At 45.1% G+C, this 19288-nt stretch overlaps 1 protein-coding gene across 1 annotated transcript in view; it reads left to right on the top strand.

The window, feature by feature from the left end:
• Window positions 1–1925: 1925 nt before the first annotated feature.
• The window catches only part of ldb1b (LIM-domain binding 1b), a 59392-nt gene continuing 42029 nt past the window's right edge, over window positions 1926–19288 (top strand). The window contains exon 1 of the mRNA XM_090195412.1: window positions 1926–2171. Coding sequence (XP_090051538.1) covers window positions 2144–2171 — 28 coding nt within the window. The 5' untranslated portion in view covers window positions 1926–2143. The remainder of the gene's footprint in view (window positions 2172–19288) is intronic.

The following is a 19288-nucleotide window of genomic DNA, read 5'->3' on the forward strand; positions in this document are numbered from 1 at the left end:
GTGTGTGTGTGTTTGTCTGTGTGTGTCAGGAAGGTGTTTCAGAGCATGGTCACTCTCCCATTAAGGGGTTCCAATCACAGATAGGTCCACATGAGTGTTTGTGTGTGTGTGTGTGTGTGTGTGTGTGTGTGTGTGTGTGTGTGTGTGTGTGTGAGTTTGTGACCTTTCCAGTCCATGCACAGCTCCATGAGTCCTCCCATATCCCATGATTCCCCTGTGGTTTAGTCGTCCGTAGTGCGCCTAGTCACCCTCACTTACACAACACACACACGCACAAACACACATACACACGCTGACACACTTACACAATATCAGTCGCTCCACAGCAACATGCTGAGGGAGAGATGGAGAGAAGAGGGGGGAGCGAGGGGGGAGGAGAAGGGGGAGGTCATTTGGTGGAGAGAAAGATTGGAGAGGACAGAGGTGGGAAATGGGCTGAGTGAGAGATGGAGAGAATAAAAAGAGAGAAATGGGGGAAAGACGAGGAGAGTCAGAGAACAGGGGGAGGGAGAGATGGATGTGGAGGAGTGGAGAGAGAGAACAGGGGGAGGGAGAGATGGATGTGGAGGAGTGGAGAGAGAGAACAGGGGGAGGGAGATATAGATGTGGAGGAGTGGAGAGAGAGAACAGGGGGAGGGAGAGATGGATGTGGAGGAGTGGAGAGAGAGAACACGGGGAGGGAGATATAGATGTGGAGGAGTGGAGAGAGAGAACAGGGGAGGGTATGACAGACTGCAGAGAGAAAGACTAACCGAGTGAAAGAGAGCGCTAGAAAGGAGAGAGCTCAGGCACGTCAGTTGCCCTCGCTTCTCCTTCCTCGTCCTCACCATCCCCTTCCTCCTCCTCACCCTCCCCTCCCTCCTCCTCACCCTCCCCTCCCTCCCTCCTCCTTTCCCCTCTGCAGTGTAGCTGACATTCAGTGTAACAAGCTCCTCAGATACACACACCGCCACCACCAGCCTCCCCACTGACAGCTCATCTGCTCCAGAACATTGAGAGGTGTGTGTGTGTGTGTGTGTGTGTGTGTGTGTGTGTGTGTGTGAGTGAGTCCAGGCAGCGGTGAAAAACAGCCTCTATATCTTTAAAAGAAAAAAAAGGGCCACATCACATGGTTGTTATTCTCCCAGGTCACTCTGGCTGCCTCCCAACCTGCACTCTATTCCCTCCATAGCGCACTACTTTTCACCAGATTTGGTCTTTGAATAGGGTGCAGGGTGTTATTTGGGATGCAATCACTTTGACAGTCCTCCCTCCCTCTCTCTCTCTCTCTCTTTCCCTCCCTCTCTCTCTCTCTCTCTCTCTCTCGCTCTCTCCCTGCCTCTCTCTCTCTCTCTCTCTCTTTCCCTCTCTCCCTCTCTCTCTCTTTCCCTCCCTCCCTCTCTCTCTCTTTCCCTCCCTCCCTCTGTCTCTCTCTTTCCCTCCCTCTCTCTCCCCCTCTCTAGCGCGCCATGCTCCCTTCGTTCTCACTCAGTCAGTCAGTCACTCTCTCTCTCATTCTCTTCCTCCCTCTCTCCTCCCACCTGTACAGTAATTTGCTGGCTGATGAGGGTAGAGCAGAGCAAAGGGGGAAGGAACAGAAATACGAACACGACTGGCTGGCTGACTGACTGGCTGACTGGAGGGCTGGCTGACGGGCTGACGGGCTGACTGGCTGGCTGACTGGCTGACTGGCTGGCTGTCTGACTGGCTGGCTGGCTGACTGGCTGGCTGACTGGCTGGCTGACTGGCTGACTGGCTGGCTGACTGACTGAGAGAGAGAACACAATCCTTTGTGTTTCTGTTGCTTTTTTTAACCTTTCCTTATTCACTCCCTCTCTCTCTCTCTTCGCTCAATTCCCTCTCTCTCGCTCTCTCTACGCTCTACTCCCCCTCTCTCCTTCTCTCTCTCCCTTCCTCCCCTGTCCCTGGTGTGTGTGTGTGTACGTGTGTGTGGACCTCAGGAAAACAGACGCTCAAGTGAGAGTCAGGAGCAGTAGCAGCAGTGACTGGTGAGAGGAGACAGGATCAGAGAGGAGAGGAAAAGGAATAGAAAACAGAGGACAGCAACAGAGAGGAGAGGAAGAGCTGAGGAGGAGGAGGAGGAGAGGAAAAGGAGGGATCCTCCGCACCGTTCCGTTCAGAGCGAGGTCAGACATGTGAGAAGATGTCGGTAGGCGGCTGCGCGTGTCCCGGTGAGTAGCAACCGTGGCAACCATCCGTTACGTCCATCTGTGTGTGTGTGTATGTGTGTCTGTGTGTCTGTCGCCCGTAGCGATAGGGGCCTTGGTTGCTGCTGGTAGTGGTGGTATCTGTGGACGTTTGGGTCGTTGTCAAGGAGAGAGAGAGAGAGAGCGAGAGAGAGAAAGTGCCCGGGGCCCTGAATGCTTGCAATGCCTCATGGGAAACAGACCCTACTATGGCTGCCGTGGCGATTGTGTCCTGGGAAAAGAAAGATACAGCAGAAAGGACATAAGCATGTTTATAGAATGAGTCACTTCCTTGTTCTAGCTACTCTGAATATTTCAGTCTATATGAAGGGTAATGTTATTGTTGAGAGAAAAGAGGAAAGAAAGGAGAGGAGAGAGAGACAGAGAGAGGAGAGAGGGAGAGAGGAGGAGAGAGAGAGAGAGAGAGAGAGAGAGAGAGAGAGAGAGAGAGAGAGAGAGAGAGAGAGAGAGAGAGAGAGAGAGAGAGAGAGAGAGAGAGAGAGAGAGAGAGAGAGAGAAAAGCGAGAGGAGAGAGAGGAGAGAGAGGAGAGAGAGGAGAGAGAGGAGAGAGAGGAGAGAGAGAGAGAGAGGGAGAGTGAGGAGAGAGGAGAGAGAGGAGAGAGAGAGAGAGAGAGAGAGAGGGAGAGTGAGGAGAGAGGAGAGAGAGGAGAGAGAGAGAGAGAGAGAGAGAAAAGCGAGAGGAGAGAGAGGAGAGAGAGGAGAGAGAGGAGAGAGAGGAGAGAGAGGAGAGAGAGGAGAGAGAGAGAGAGAGGGAGAGTGAGGAGAGAGGAGAGAGAGGAGAGAGAGAGAGAGAGAGAGAGAGGGAAAGAGGAGAGAGAGGAGAGTGAGGAGAGAGAGGAGAGTGAGAGGGAGAGAGGAAGAGAGAGGAGAGAGGGAGAGAGGAGAGAGAGGGAGAGAGAGAGAGAGGGATAGAGAGAGAGAGAGGGATAGAGAGAGAGAGAGGGATAGAGAGAGGGAGAGAGAATACAGTTTAGTTTTCTATTTTATTGATGACTGCAGTTCTATTCTGCTGCTCTGCTCTGCTCTGCTCTGCTCAGCTGGTGATGAGGTCGTTGGTCGTTGGTTCCCATGGCGCCAGTAATGCCTGTTCTGTCCCTATACCAGTTTGTTGTTGTTGTTTATGTTCTTATTTGTGGCCCTAAATTAAGAGCAGCTCTGAGGAAGAGGACATTGAGTTCCTTCCAGGTTGCCAGTACGCCAGATGTTTAAAATCCCCCTTTTTGGGGTGAAATGAATGGAGGTCAACAGAGGTTGGAGGTTTCCATGTCCTCATCTCCCCTGGTGAGAGTAGTTTGGGGAGGTGGACTATTTAAAAAAAAAGGTGCTACCTAGAACCAAAACGTGTTCTCCTGACCTACAAAGACAGCCAGAGAGCCCTTTATGGTTCTAGTTAACAGTGTGAAGGAACTAGGTAGCAATTGTTTGTCAAAAAATGTGGAAGCAACAGAGGAAAGCAAGCTTCTATATAGGGCAAGGGTCATGAGCCATGGATCAGATCATACCCTAAAGGCTCATGAGCCATGGATCAGATCATACCCTAAAGGCTCATGAGCCATGGATCAGATCATACCCTAAAGGCTCATGAGCCATGGATCAGATCATACCCTAAAGGGTCATGAGCCATGGATCAGATCATACCCTAAAGGCTCATGAGCCATGGATCAGATCATACCCTAAAGGCTCATGAGCCATGGATCAGATCATACCCTAAAGGGTCATGAGCCATGGATCAGATCATACCCTAAAGGGTCATGAGCCATGGATCAGATCATACCCTAAAGGCTCATGAGCCATGGATCAGATCATACCCTAAAGGGTCATGAGCCATGGATCAGATCATACCCTAAAGGCTCATGAGCCATGGATCAGATCATACCCTAAAGGCTCATGAGCCATGGATCAGATCATACCCTAAAGGGTCATGAGCCATGGATCAGATCATACCCTAAAGGGTCATGAGCCATGGATCAGATCATACCCTAAAGGCTCATGAGCCATGGATCAGATCATACCCTAAAGGGTCATGAGCCATGGATCAGATCATACCCTAAAGGCTCATGAGCCATGGATCAGATCATACCCTAAAGGGTCATGAGCCATGGATCAGATCATACCCTAAAGGCTCATGAGCCATGGATCAGATCATACCCTAAAGGGTCATGAGCCATGGATCAGATCATACCCTAAAGGCTCATGAGCCATGGATCAGATCATACCTTAAAGGCTCATGAGCCATGGATCAGATCATACCCTAAAGGGTCATGAGCCATGGATCAGATCATACCCTAAAGGGTCATGAGCCATGGATCAGATCATACCCTAAAGGGTCATGAGCCATGGATCAGATCATACCCTAAAGGCTCATGAGCCATGGATCAGATCATACCCTAAAGGCTCATGAGCCATGGATCAGATCATACCCTAAAGGGTCATGAGCCATGGATCAGATCATACCCTAAAGGCTCATGAGCCATGGATCAGATCATACCCTAAAGGGTCATGAGCCATGGATCAGATCATACCCTAAAGGGTCATGAGCCATGGATCAGATCATACCCTAAAGGGTCATGAGCCATGGATCAGATCATACCCTAAAGGGTCATGAGCCATGGATCAGATCATACCCTAAAGGCTCATGAGCCATGGATCAGATCATACCCTAAAGGGTCATGAGCCATGGATCAGATCATACCCTAAAGGCTCATGAGCCATGGATCAGATCATACCCTAAAGGCTCATGAGCCATGGATCAGATCATACCCTAAAGGCTCATGAGCCATGGATCAGATCCTACCCTAAAGGCTCATGAGCCATGGATCAGATCATACCCTAAAGGGTCATGAGCCATGGATCAGATCTTTTTTTTTGTTGTTGTTGTTATTTCACCTTTATTTAACCAGGTAGACTAGTGGAGAACACCTTTATTTAACCAGGTAGACTAGTGGAGAACACCTTTATTTAACCAGGTAGACTAGTGGAGAACACCTTTATTTAACCAGGTAGACTAGTGGAGAACACCTTTATTTAACCAGGTAGACTAGTGGAGAACACCTTTATTTAACCAGGTAGACTAGTGGAGAACACCTTTATTTAACCAGGTAGACTAGTGGAGAACACCTTTATTTAACCAGGTAGACTAGTGGAGAACACCTTTATTTAACCAGGTAGACTAGTGGAGAACACCTTTATTTAACCAGGTAGGCTAGTTGAGAACACCTTTATTTAACCAGGTAGGCTAGTTGAGAACACCTTTATTTAACCAGGTAAGCTAGTTGAGAACACCTTTATTTAACCAGGTAGGCCAGTTGAGAACACCTTTATTTAACCAGGTAAGCTAGCTGAGAACAAGTTCTCATTTGCAACTGCGACCTGTCCAAGATAAAACATAGCAGTGTGAACAGACAACACAGAGTTACACAGAGTAAACCAATAAACAAGTCAATAACACAGTAGAAAAAAAACAGAGTCTATATACATTGTGTGCAAAAGGCATGAGGAGGTAGGCGAATAATTACAATTTTGCAGATTAACACTGGAGTGATAAATCATACCCTAAAGGCTCATGAGCCATGGATCAGATCATACCTTAAAGGCTCATGAGCCATGGATCAGATCATACCTTAAAGTATGTGGACACCTGCTCGTCCAACATCTCGTTCCAAAATCATGGGCATTAATATGGAGTTAGTTCCCCATTTGCTACTATAACAGCCTCCACTCTTCTAGGAAGTATTTCCACTAGACGTTGGAGCATTGCTGAGGGGATTTGCTTCCATTCAGCCATAAGAGCATTAGTGAGTTCAGGGACTGATGTTGGGCGATTAGGCCTGGCTCGCAGTCAGTGTCCAATTCATCCCAAAGATGTTCGATGGGGTTGAGGTCTGGGCTCTATGCAGACCAGTCAAGTTCTTCCACAAACCATTTCTGTATGGACCTTGCTTTGTGCACGGGGGGCATTGTCATGCCAAACTCTTGCTACAAAGTTGGAAGCACAGAATTGTCTAGAATGTCATTGTATGCTGTGGCGTTAAGATTTCCCTTCACTGGAACTAAGGAGCCAAGCACAAACAAAAAAAACAGCCCCAGACCATTATTCCTCCTCCACCAAACTTTACAGTCGGCACTATGCATTGGGGCAGGTAGCGTTCTCCTTGCATCCGCCGAACCCAGATTTATCCGTCAGACTGCCAGATGATGCAGTGTGATTCATAACTCCAGAGAACGCGTTTCCACTGCTCCAGAGTCCAATGGCGACGAGCTTTACACCACTCCAGCCAATGCTTGGCATTCCGCATGGTGATGTTAGGCTTGTGTGCTGCTGCTCTGTTATTGCATGAATCTCCTGAGGAACAGTTCTTGTGCTGACGTTGCTTCCAGAGGCAGTTTGGAACTCTGTAGTGAGTGTTGCAACCGAGGACAGACAATCTTTACGCTCTACGCTCTTCAGCACTCAGCGGTCCCGTTCTGTGAGCATGTGTGGCCTACCACTTTACGGCTGAGCCGTTGTTGCTCCTAGACGTTTCCACTTCACAATAACAGCACTTACAGTTGACCGGGGCAGCTCTAGCAGGGCAGAAATTTAACAAACTGACTTGTTGGAAAGGTGGCATCCTATGACGTTGCCATGTTGAAAGTCACTGAGCTCTTCAGTAAGGCCATTCAACTGCAAATGTTTGTCTATGGAGATTGCATGGCCGTGTGCTCGATTTTATACACCTGTCAACAACGGGTGTGGATGAAATAGCCAAATCCACTAATTTGAAGGGGTCCACATACTTTTGTGTCTATAGTGTGGCTTCATTCTATGTACAGAGCTGTCTCATGGTTGGGGTCAATTTGAATGGATGGCAGTCAATTCAGGAAGTGATTTGAATGGATGGCAGTCAATTCAGGAAGTGATTTGAATTGATGTCATTGAAAACAGATGCCTTGTTTTCCTTCCTGAACTGACTGCCTTCAATTCAAATGGACCCCAACCCTTCTATGTCGTGTGCAGGTGCTCCATGTTTTCAGCTCAGTCTGCCAGCCCCTGTGCTGTACAGTAGAAGACGTTTTAGGAGTGTGTGTGTGTGTGTGTGTTATATTGCATTTGACCCTCTCCTCTCCCACAGCCAAGCCACAGTGACCAGTGTGGTCAACCCTTCAACTCCCAGGCTGCCTGGACGTAGCAGAACAAGTTGCACACTAACCACAGATCTAGGATCAGGTTACTCTTCACCCTACCCTAACCTTAAAGGGCCACAATCTGGGATTGTTACATCTAACCACAGATTTAGGATCAGGTTACCCTTCACCCTACTCTAACCTTAAAGGGCCAATCTGGGATTGTTACATCTAACCACAGATCTAGGATCAGGTTACCCTTCACCCTACTCTAACCTTAAAGGGCCAATCTGGGATTGTTACATCTAACCACAGATCTAGGATCAGGTTACCCTTCACCCTACTCTAACCTTAAAGGGCCAATCTGGGATTGTTACATCCAAACATGGTTAAAACATTTTAAGACATTTTATTTTGATTTCATGGATTGTCAGTCCGACAGCTCTGTCTATGGATCTGAGAGAGGTTACATTTCTCTGTTTATGGATCTGAGAGAGGTTACATTTCTCTGTCTATGGATCTGAGAGAGGTTACATTTCTCTGTCTATGGATCTGAGAGAGGTTACATTTCTCTGTCTATGGATCTGAGAGAGGTTACATTTCTCTGTTTATGGATCTGAGAGAGGTTACATTTCTCTGTCTATGGATCTGAGAGAGGTTACATTTCTCTGTCTATGGATCTGAGAGAGGTTACATTCCTCTGTCTATGGATCTGAGAGAGGTTACATTTCTCTGTCTATGGATCTGAGAGAGGTTACATTTCTCTGTCTATGGATCTGAGAGAGGTTACATTTCTCTGTCTATGGATCTGAGGGAGGTTACATTTCTCTGTCTATGGATCTGAGGGAGGTTACATTTCTCTGTCTATGGATCTGAGAGAGGTTACATTTCTCTGTTTATGGATCTGAGAGAGGTTACATTTCTCTGTCTATGGATCTGAGAGAGGTTACATTTCTCTGTCTATGGATCTGAGAGAGGTTACATTTCTCTGTCTATGGATCTGAGAGAGGTTACATTTCTCTGTCTATGGATCTGAGAGAGGTTACATTTCTCTGTCTATGGATCTGAGAGAGGTTACATTTCTCTGTCTATGGATCTGAGAGAGGTTACATTCCTCTGTCTATGGATCTGAGAGAGGTTACATTTCTCTGTCTATGGATCTGAGAGAGGTTACATTTCTCTGTCTATGGATCTGAGAGAGGTTACATTCCTCTGTCTATGGATCTGAGAGAGGTTACATTTCTCTGTCTATGGATCTGAGAGAGGTTACATTTCTCTGTCTATGGATCTGAGAGAGGTTACATTTCTCTGTCTATGGATCTGAGAGAGATTACATTTCTCTGTCTATGGATCTGAGGAAGGTTACATTTCTCTGTCTATGGATCTGAGGAAGGTTACATTTCTCTGTCTATGGATCTGAGAGAGGTTACATTTCTCTGTCTATGGATCTGAGAGAGATTACATTTCTCTGTCTATGGATCTGAGAGAGGTTACATTTCTCTGTCTATGGATCTGAGAGAGGTTACAGTTCTCTGTCTATGGATCTGAGGAAGGTTACATTTCTCTGTCTATGGATCTGAGAGAGGTTACATTCCTCTGTCTATGGATCTGAGAGAGGTTACATTCCTCTGTCTATGGATCTGAGAGAGGTTACATTCCTCTGTCTATGGATCTGAGAGAGGTTACATTCCCCACAACTACAGAAAACATTCACCCTGACCGTTGTGCAGGTCTGATCCACAACTACAGAAAACGTTTGGTTGAGGTTATTGCTGCCAAAGGAGTGTCAACCAGTTATTAAATCCAAGGGTCACATACTTTCCCCAACCTGTGATTGTTTACACGGTGTGTCCAACAAAGACATGTCAAATTGTAATTGTTTGTGTGTTATTAGTTTAGGCAGACTGTGTTTGTCTATTGTTGTGACTTAGATGAAGATCAGATCAAATTTGATCCAGGTAATTCCAAAGGGTTCGCATACTTTTTCTTACAACTGTATGTGTGTGTGTGTGTGTGTGTGTGTGTGTGTGTGTGTGCGTGCGTTCTCTCTCTCTCCCTATGAAAAGAGTCTGTCCTGGTGGCAGGCGGTGTTGCCTCTTTGGTCCCTTGTCCCTATGTCTTCACCCCACACCTCATGTTGACACACACCAGCACGTGCGCATGCGTGCACACACCCACACACACACACACATGCATGCGCACGTGCTGGTGTGTGTCAACATGAGGTGTGGGGTGAAGACATAGGGACAAGGGACCAAAGAGGCAACACCGCCTGCCACCAGGACAGACTCTTTTCATAGGGAGAGAGAGAGAGAAGAGAGAGAGACAGAGAGAGAGAGAGAGAAGAGAGAGAGAAGAGAGAGGGAAGAGAGAGGGAAGAGAGAGGGAAGAGAGAGAGAAGAGAGCGAGAAGAGAGAGGGAAGAGAGAGAGAAGAGAGAGGGAAGAGAGAGACAGAACTAAAATACTGCTATCAGGAAGGGCAAACACTCACATATACGCCAGCTGACGTGTGTGTGTGTGTTTGCATATGTGTGTGTGTGCTCTCATGTGTGATTTCAATCGGTGTGTGTGTTTCCAATCTCGTAGAGGCAGTGCCCCGTGGCACGAAGGCATACGCTGCCACCTCAGCCGTTAAACGAGCCTGTTCAAGAGAGGAGTGTGTGTGTGTGTGTGTGTGTGTGTGTGTGTGTGTGTGTGTGTTTGTCGTTCTATAGAGGCAGGTACATGTGTGTGGTTCTAGCGAGGCAGGGACATGTGTGTGTGGTTCTAGCGAGGCAGAGACATGTGTGTGTGGTTCTAGCGAGGCAGGGACATGTGTATGTGGTTCTAGAGAGGCAAGGACATGTGTGTGTGGTTCTAGAGAGGCAGGGACATGTGGGTGTGGTTCAGGGGAATGAGGCGGGAACGTTTGTTTAAAATCTGGAGAGTCTTGCGGTCAGATAGCATACTCAATGAACGCAGTCATGGAAATTTCCTAAAGACAAGGTTTGTTTCCCAAATGACACCCCTATTCCCTTTGTAGTGTACTACAGTACACAGGCTTCTGGTCAAACGTAGTAGTTTATAGGGAATAGGGTGCCACTTGGGAGGCAACCAGGAGAGGAGTGACAGAACTGTGTTTGTTCCACACTAGTATTGTTCTCTTTTATTTTCTTTCTTTCTTTCTCTCTTTCTTTCTTTCTTTCTTTCTTTCTTTCTTTCACTATTCTATTTTTTTTGTGGTGAATTTAGACAGAGATTATAATATGATCTTTGAAATGTCGCTATTCCTTTGAAACTTCTGTGACTGTAATGTTTACTGTTAATTTTTCACTTTAGGTAAGTGTCTATTTTACATACTTTGGCAATGTAAACATGTTTCCCATGCCAATACAGCCCATTGAATTGAATTGAACACACACACACAGAGAGAGAGAGAGAGAGAGAGAGAGAGAGAGAGAGAGAGAGAGAGAGAGAGAGAGAGAGAGAGAGAGAGAGAGAGAGAGAGAGAGAGAGAGAGAGAGAGAGAGAGAGAGAGAGAGAGAGAGAGAGAGAGAGAGAGAGAGAGAGAGAGAGAGAGAGAGAGAGAGAGAGAGAGAGAGAGAGAGAGACCCGGAAAACCTGAGTCTACGCCTTCACTATGGTGAATCACTAAAACAATACAGAAATACACTACGGAAAAAGAAGGAACAACATGTCAGAAATCAGCTCAATGCAATTGAAGAATCCATAGACTCTAACCACTTCTGGGAAAATTGGAAAACACTAAACAAACAACAACAAGAAGAATTATCTATCCAAAATGGAGATGTATGGGTAAACCACTTCTCCAATCTTTTTGGCTCTATAACAAAGAATAAAGAGCAAAAACATATACATGATCAAATACAGATCTTAGAATCATCTATTAAAGACTACCAGAACCCACTGGATTATCCAATTACATTGAATGAGTTACAGGACAAAATAAAAACCCTCCAACCCAAAAAGGCCTGTGGTGTTGATGGTATCCTCAATGAAATGATCAAATATACAGACAACAAATTCCAATTGGCTATACTAAAACTCTTTAACATCATACTTAGCTCTGGCATCTTCCCCAATATTTGGAACCAAGGACTGATCACCCCAATCCACAAAAGTGGAGACAAATTTGACCCCAATAACTACCGTGGAATATGTGTCAACAGTAACCTTGGGAAAATCCTCTGCATTATTATTAACAGCAGACTCGTACATTTCCTCAATGAAAACAATGTACTGAGCAAATGTCAAATTGGCTTTTTACCAAATTACCGTACAACAGACCATGTATTCACCCTGCACACCCTAATTGACAACCAAACAAACCAAAACAAAGGCAAAGTCTTCTCATGCTTTGTTGATTTCAAAAAAGCCTTCGACTCAATCTGGCATGAGGGTCTGCTATACAAACTGATGGAAAGTGGTGTTGGGGGTAAAACATACGACATTATAAAATCCATGTACACAAACAACAAGTGTGCGGTTAAAATTGGCAAAAAACACACACATTTCTTCACACAGGGTCGTGGGGTTAGACAGGGATGCAGCTTAAGCCCCACCCTCTTCAACATATATATCAACGAATTGGCGCGGGCACTAGAAAAGTCTGCAGCACCCGGCCTCCCCCTGCTAGAATCCGAAGTCAAATGTCTGCTGTTTGCCGATGATCTGGTGCTTCTGTCACCAACCAAGGAGGGCCTACAGCAGCACCTAGATCTTATGCACAGATTCTGTCAGACCTGGGCCCTGACAGTAAATCTCAGTAAGACCAAAATAATGGTGTTCCAAAAAAGGTCCAGTCACCAGGACCACAAATACAAATTCAATCTAGACACTGTTGCCCTAGAGCACACAAAAAACTATACATACCTTGGCCTAAACATCAGCGCCACAGGTAACTTCCACAAAGCTGTGAACGATCTGAGAGACAAGGCAAGAAGGGCATTCTATGCCATCAAAAGGAACATAAATTTCAACATACCAATTAGGATTTGGCTAAAAATACTTGAATCAGTCATAGAGCCCATTGCCCTTTATGGCTGTGAGGTCTGGGGTCCGCTCACCAACCAAGACTTCACAAAATGGGACAAACACCAAATTGAGACTCTGCACGCAGAATTCTGCAAAAATATCCTCCGTGTACAACGTAGAACACCAAATAATGCATGCAGAGCAGAATTAGGCCGATACCCACTAATTATCAAAATCCAGAAAAGAGCCGTTAAATTCTACAACCACCTAAAAGGAAGTGATTCACAAACCTTCCATAACAAAGCCATCACCTACAGAGAGATGAACCTGGAGAAGAGTCCCCTAAGCAAGCTGGTCCTGGGGCTCTGTTCACAAACACAAACACACCCTACAGAGCCCCAGGACAACAGCACAATTAGACCCAACCAAATCATGAGAAAACAAAAAGATAATTACTTGACACATTGGAAAGAAATAACAAAAAAACAGAGCAAACTAGAATGCTATTTGGCCCTAAACAGAGAGTACACAGCGGCAGAATACCTGACCACTGTGACTGACCCAAAATTAAGGAAAGCTTTGACTATGTAAGAGTCAGTGAGCATAGCCTTGCTATTGAGAAAGGCCGCCGTAGGCAGACATGGCTCTCAAGAGAAGACAGGCTATGTGCTCACTGCCCACAAAATGAGGTGGAAACTGAGCTGCACTTCCTAACCTCCTGCCCAATGTATGACCATATTAGAGAGACATATTTCCCTCAGATTACACAGATCCACAAAGAATTCGAAAACAAATCCAAATTTGAAAAACTCCCATATCTACTGGGTGAAATTCCACAGTGTGCCATCACAGCAGCAAGATTTGTGACCTGTTGCCACGAGAAAAGGGCAACCAGTGAAGAACACACACCATTGTAAATACAACCCATATTTATGCTTATTTATTTTATCTTGTGTCCTTTAACCATTTGTACATTGTTAAAACACTGTATATATATATATAATATGACATTTGTAATGTCTTTACTGTTTTGAAACCTCTGTATGTGTAATGTTTACTGTTAATTTTTGTTGTTTTTCACTTTATATTTTCACTTTGTATGTTGTCTACCTCACTTGCTTTGGCAATGTTAACACATGTTTCCCATGCCAATAAAGCCCTTGAATTGAATTGAATGGAGAGAGAGAGAGAGAGAGAGAGAGAGCCTAAGGGCATGGGGCTGGCAACAGTTACAGTATTTAGGCTAACTGTCCCATAACTACAGTATCCATACACCAGTGCGGTATCCCTACACCAAGCGACCAGATATAAGGACCTACTTTCCCCACAACAACAACATAAGCCCCACTAAGAGGATATTCGTAATATTTTCAAGAGTGAAGCATTGAGACTGCAACTACAGTTGGTTTCTTTAGCCAGAACCCCCTAGAGTCTAACTACAGATAACTTCTACAGTTGGTTTCTCTAGCCAGAACCCCCTAGAGTCTAACTACAGAGAACTTCTACAGTTGGTTTCTCTAGCCAGAACCCTCTAGAGTCTAACTACAGAGAACTTCTACAGTTGGTTTCTCTAGCCAGAACCCTCTAGAGTCTAACTACAGAGAACTTCTACAGTTGGTTTCTCTAGCCAGAACCCTCTAGAGTCTAACTACAGATAACTTCTACAGTTGGTTTCTCTAGCCAGAACCCCCTAGAGTCTAACTACAGATAACTTCTACAGTTGGTTTCTCTAGCCAGAGCCCTCTAGAGTCTAACTACAGAGAACTTCTACAGTTGGTTTCTCTAGCCAGAACCCTCTAGAGTCTAACTACAGAGAACTTCTACAGTTGGTTTCTCTAGCCAGAACCCTCTAGAGTCTAACTACAGAGAACTTCTACAGTTGGTTTCTCTAGCCAGAACCCTCTAGAGTCTAACTACAGAGAACTTCTACAGTTGGTTTCTCTAGCCAGAACCCTCTAGAGTCTAACTACAGAGAACTTCTACAGTTGGTTTCTCTAGCCAGAACCCTGTAGAGTCTAACTACAGAGATCTTCTACAGTTGGTTTCTCTAGCCAGAACCCTCTAGAGTCTAACTACAGAGAACTTCTACAGTTGGTTTCTCTAGCCAGAGCCCTCTAGAGTCTAACTACAGATAACATCTACAGTTGGTTTCTCTAGCCAGAGCCCTCTAGAGTCTAACTACAGAGAACTTCTACAGTTGGTTTCTCTAGCCAGAACCCTCTAGAGTCTAACTACAGAGAACTTCTACAGTTGGTTTCTCTAGCCAGAACCCTCTAGAGTCTAACTACAGAGAACTTCTACAGTTGGTTTCTCTAGCCAGAACCCTCTAGAGTCTAACTACAGAGAACTTCTACAGTTGGTTTCTCTAGCCAGAACCCTCTAGAGTCTAACTACAGAGAACTTCTACAGTTGGTTTCTCTAGCCAGAACCCTCTAGAGTCTAACTACAGAGAACTTCTACAGTTGGTTTCTCTAGCCAGAGCCCTCTAGAGTCTAACTACAGAGAACTTCTACAGTTGGTTTCTCTAGCCAGAGCCCTCTAGAGTCTAACTACAGAGAACTTCTACAGTTGGTTTCTCTAGCCAGAGCCCTCTAGAGTCTAACTACAGAGAACTTCTACAGTTGGTTTCTCTAGCCAGAGCCCTCTAGAGTCTAACTACAGAGAACTTCTACAATTGGTTTCTCTAGCCAGAACCCTCTAGAGTCTAACTACAGAGAACTTCTACAGTTGGTTTCTCTAGCCAGAACCCTCTAGAGTCTAACTACAAAGAACTTCTACAATTGGTTTCTCTAGCCAGAACCCTCTAGAGTCTAACTATAGAGAACTTCTACAGTTGGTTTCTCTAGCCAGAGCCCTCTAGAGTCTAACTACAGAGAACTTCTACAGTTGGTTTCTCTAGCCAGAGCCCTCTAGAGTCTAACTACAGAGAACTTCTACAGTTGGTTTCTCTAGCCAGAGCCCTCTAGAGTCTAACTACAGAGAACTTCTACAGTTGGTTTCTCTAGCCAGAGCCCTCTAGAGTCTAACTACAGAGAACTTCTACAGTTGGTTTCTCTAGCCAGAGCCCTCTAGAGTCTAACTACAGAGAACTTCTACAGTTGGTTTCTCTAGCCAGAGCCCTCTAGAGTCTAACTACAGAGAACTTCTACAGTTCGTTTCTCTAGCCAGAGCCCCCTAGAGTCTAACTACAGAGATCTTCAAGATCACAACAAGATCTACACTTCTCCCTCCCTGTACCTCTTCTCTTCCTTCTATCTACACTTCTCCATCCCTGTACCTCTTCTCTTCCTTCTATCTACACTTCTCCCTCCCTGTACCTCTTCTCTTCCTTCTATCTACACTTCTCCATCCCTGTACCTCTTCTCTTCCTTCTATCTACACTTCTCTCTCCCTGTACCTCTTCTCTTCCTTCTATCTACACTTCTCCATCCCTGTACCTCTTCTCTTCCTTCTATCTACACTTCTCCCTCCCTGTACCTCTTCTCTTCCTTCTATCTACACTTCTCCCTCCCTGTACCTCTTCTCTTCCTTCTACCTACACTTCTCCCTCCCTGTACCTCTTCTCTTCCTTCTATCTACACTTCTCCCTCGCTGTACCTCTTCTCTTCCTTCTATCTACACTTCTCCATCCCTGTACCTCTTCTCTTCCTTCTACCTACACTTCTCCCTCCCTGTACCTCTTCTCTTCCTTCTATCTACACTTCTCCCTCCCTGTACCTCTTCTCTTCCTTCTATCTCTTACTCTCTCTTTCTTCTCTCTCTTCAAACAGCTTTATTGGCATGGAAAACATATGCTTACATCACCTAAGGAAGTGAAATAGATAATAGACAAAAGTGCAATCAACAATAAAAAATGACAAGTAAACCTTAAACTCACAATGACAGACATTTCAAATGTCATAGTATGGCTACATACCGTGTTATAACGATGTGCAACTAGCTCAAATATCTCTCTCGCTTTCTCTCACTGGGAAGACACGGTTGTTTACATTCCAGCGCCATGTTCAACACAAGAAACCTCCCCCTCTTGTGTGGCCTGAGTGTGTGTGTGTGCTTGTGTGTGTGTCTCTCTGTGTGTGTGTGTGCTTGTGTGTGTGTCTCTCTGTGTGTGTGTGCACATGGGTGTGTGTACAGCATATGCCTGAACATGTGTATGACATAAACATTGGAGAGTGAGTCAACGAACAGTGTGTGTGTGTGTGTGTTGTGTGTGTGTGTGTGTGTCAGAATTAGAGGGTAGAAGATGTTGAGACATTGCTTTAAAAATAGAACCTAGCATCTCCTCAGTAATATACTATACTCTCTCTCTCTCTACCTAGCACCTCCTAAGCAATATAGTATACTCTCTCTCTCGCTCTCTCTACCTAGCAACTCCTCAGTAATATACTATACTCTCTCTCTCTACCTAGCACCTCCTCAGTAATATACTATACTCTCTCTCTCTCTCTACCTAGCACCTCCTCAGTAATATACTATACACTCTCTCTATCTACCTAGCACCTACTCAGTAATATACTATACTCTCTTTCTACCTAGCACCTCCTCATCAATATACTGTAATCTCTCTCTCTTTCTACCTAGCACCTCCTCAGTAATATACTATACTCTCTCTCTATCTACGTAGCACCCCATCAGTAATATACTATACTCTCTCTCTACCTAGCACCTCCTCAGCAATATACTATACTCTCTCTCTTTCTACATAGCACCTCCTCAGTAATATAGTATACTCTCTCTCTCTCTCTCTACCGAGCACCTCCTCAGCAATATACTAAACTCTCTCTCTTTCTACATAGCACCTCCTCAGTAATATAGTATACTCTCTCTCTCTCTCTCTCTACCTAGCAATTCATCAGTAATATACTATACTATCTCTCTCTACCTAGCACCTCCTCAGTAATATACTATACTCTCTCTCTCTCTCTACCTAGCACTTCCTCAGTAATATACTATACTCTCTTTCTAAAGAGCACCTCCTCAGTAATATACTATACTCTCTTTCTACCTGGCACCTCCTCAATAATATACTATACTCTCTCTCTTTCTACCTAGCACCTCCTCAGCAATATACTATACTCTCTCTCTCTACCTAGCACCTCCTCAGTAATATACTATACTCTCTCTGTACCTAGCACCGACTCAGCAATATACTATACTTTCTCTCTCTCTCTCTCTACCTAGCACCTCCTCAGTAATATACTATACTCTCTCTCTACCTAGCACCTCCTCAGTAATATACTATACTCTCTGTCTCTCTACCTAGCACCTCCTCAGTAATATACTATACTCTCTCTCTCTCTACCTAGCACCTCCTCAGTAATATACTATACTCTCTCTCTCTACCTAGCACCTCCTCAGTAATATACTATACTCTCTCTCTCTCTCTACCTAGCACCTCCTCATTAATATACTATACTCTCTCTCGTTCTGCCTAGCACCTCCTAAGTAATATACTATACTCTCTCTCTTTCTACCTGGCACCTCCTCAGTAATATACTCTACTCTCTTTCTTCCTAGCACCTCCTCAGTAATATACTATACTCTCTCTCTCTCTATACCTAGCACCTCCTCAGTAATATACTATACTCTCTCTCTTTCTACCTAGCACCTCCTCAGTAATATACTATACTCTCTCTCTACCTGGCACCTCCTCAGTAATATACTAAATTCTCTCTCTTTCTACCTAGCATCTCCTCAGCAATATACTATACTCTCTCTCTCTCTACCTAGCACCTCCTAAGTAATATAGTATACTCTCTCTCTCTCTCTACCTAGCACCTCCTCAGTAATATAGTATACTCTCTCTCTCTCTCTCTACCTAGTACCTCCTCAGTAATATACTATACTCTCTCACTCTCTACCTAGCACCTCCTCAGTAATATAGTATACTCTCTCTCTCTCTACCTAGCACCTCCTAAGTAATATACTATACTCTCTCTCTCTCTACCTAGCACCTCCTCAGTAATATAGTATACTCTCTCTCTCTACCTAGCACCTCCTAAGTAATATACTATACTCTCTCTCTCTTTCTACCTAGCACCTCCTCAGTAGTATACTATACTCTCTCTCTCTCTCTCTACCTAGCACCTCCTCATCAATATACTATACTCTCTCTCTTTCTACCCAGCACCTCCTCAGCAATATACTCTCTCTCTCTCTACCTAGCACCTCCTCAGTAATATACTATACTCTCTTTCTACCTGGCACCTCCTCAGTAATATACTATACTCTCTCTCTCTCTCTCTACCTAGCACCTCCTCAGCAATTTACTGTACTCTCTCTCTATCTAGCACCTCCTCAGCAATATACTATACTCTCTTTCTACCTAGCACCTCCTCAGTAATATACTATACTCTCTCTCTTTCTTCCTAGCATCTCCTCAGTAATATACTATACTCTCTCTCTACCTGGCACCTCCTCAGCAATATACTATACTCTCTCTCTATCTGGCACCTTCTCAGTAATATACTATACTCTCTCTCTTTCTTCCTATCTAATCATCCTGTCCTCTCTCTCGCTCTCTCTTATTCCCTCGTTCTCTCTCCTTCACCCTCCCTTCTGCCTGTTCTTCTGAACCATATCTCTCTCTGTCCTTTCTCCCACCCTCCTCTCTGACTCCACTTATTGCTTGCACACGCTGGGTGCACAGAGCGAAGGGAGGAAGGGAATGAGGGAGGGATAGAGCGAGTAAGGGAGGACTGTGCCCTCTCATGCAGAAAGTCACATGGTACGTTCTTGATTAGCAGGAAAAATGAGTTAAAGCAGAAACAGAGAGCAGAGAGAGAGAGGCGTAGAGAGAGAGAGCAGAGAGAGAGAGAGGCGTAGAGAGAGAGAGGCATAGAGAGCGAGAGAGGTAGATAGGGAGAGAGACAGAGAGAGAGAGAGGCGTAGAGAGCGAGAGTGAGAGAGGTAGATAGGGAGAGAGACAGAGAGAGAGGGGGGGGGGTTGCACAACAGCAACCTCACAAAGCCTCTCTCAGCCTGTTCTTTTAAGAGGGAGGGT

Source organism: Oncorhynchus mykiss, chromosome 13, assembly GCF_057628025.1.
Source record: "Oncorhynchus mykiss isolate SJ-2025 chromosome 13, ASM5762802v1, whole genome shotgun sequence".
NCBI classification, from domain to species: Eukaryota; Metazoa; Chordata; class Actinopteri; order Salmoniformes; family Salmonidae; genus Oncorhynchus; species Oncorhynchus mykiss.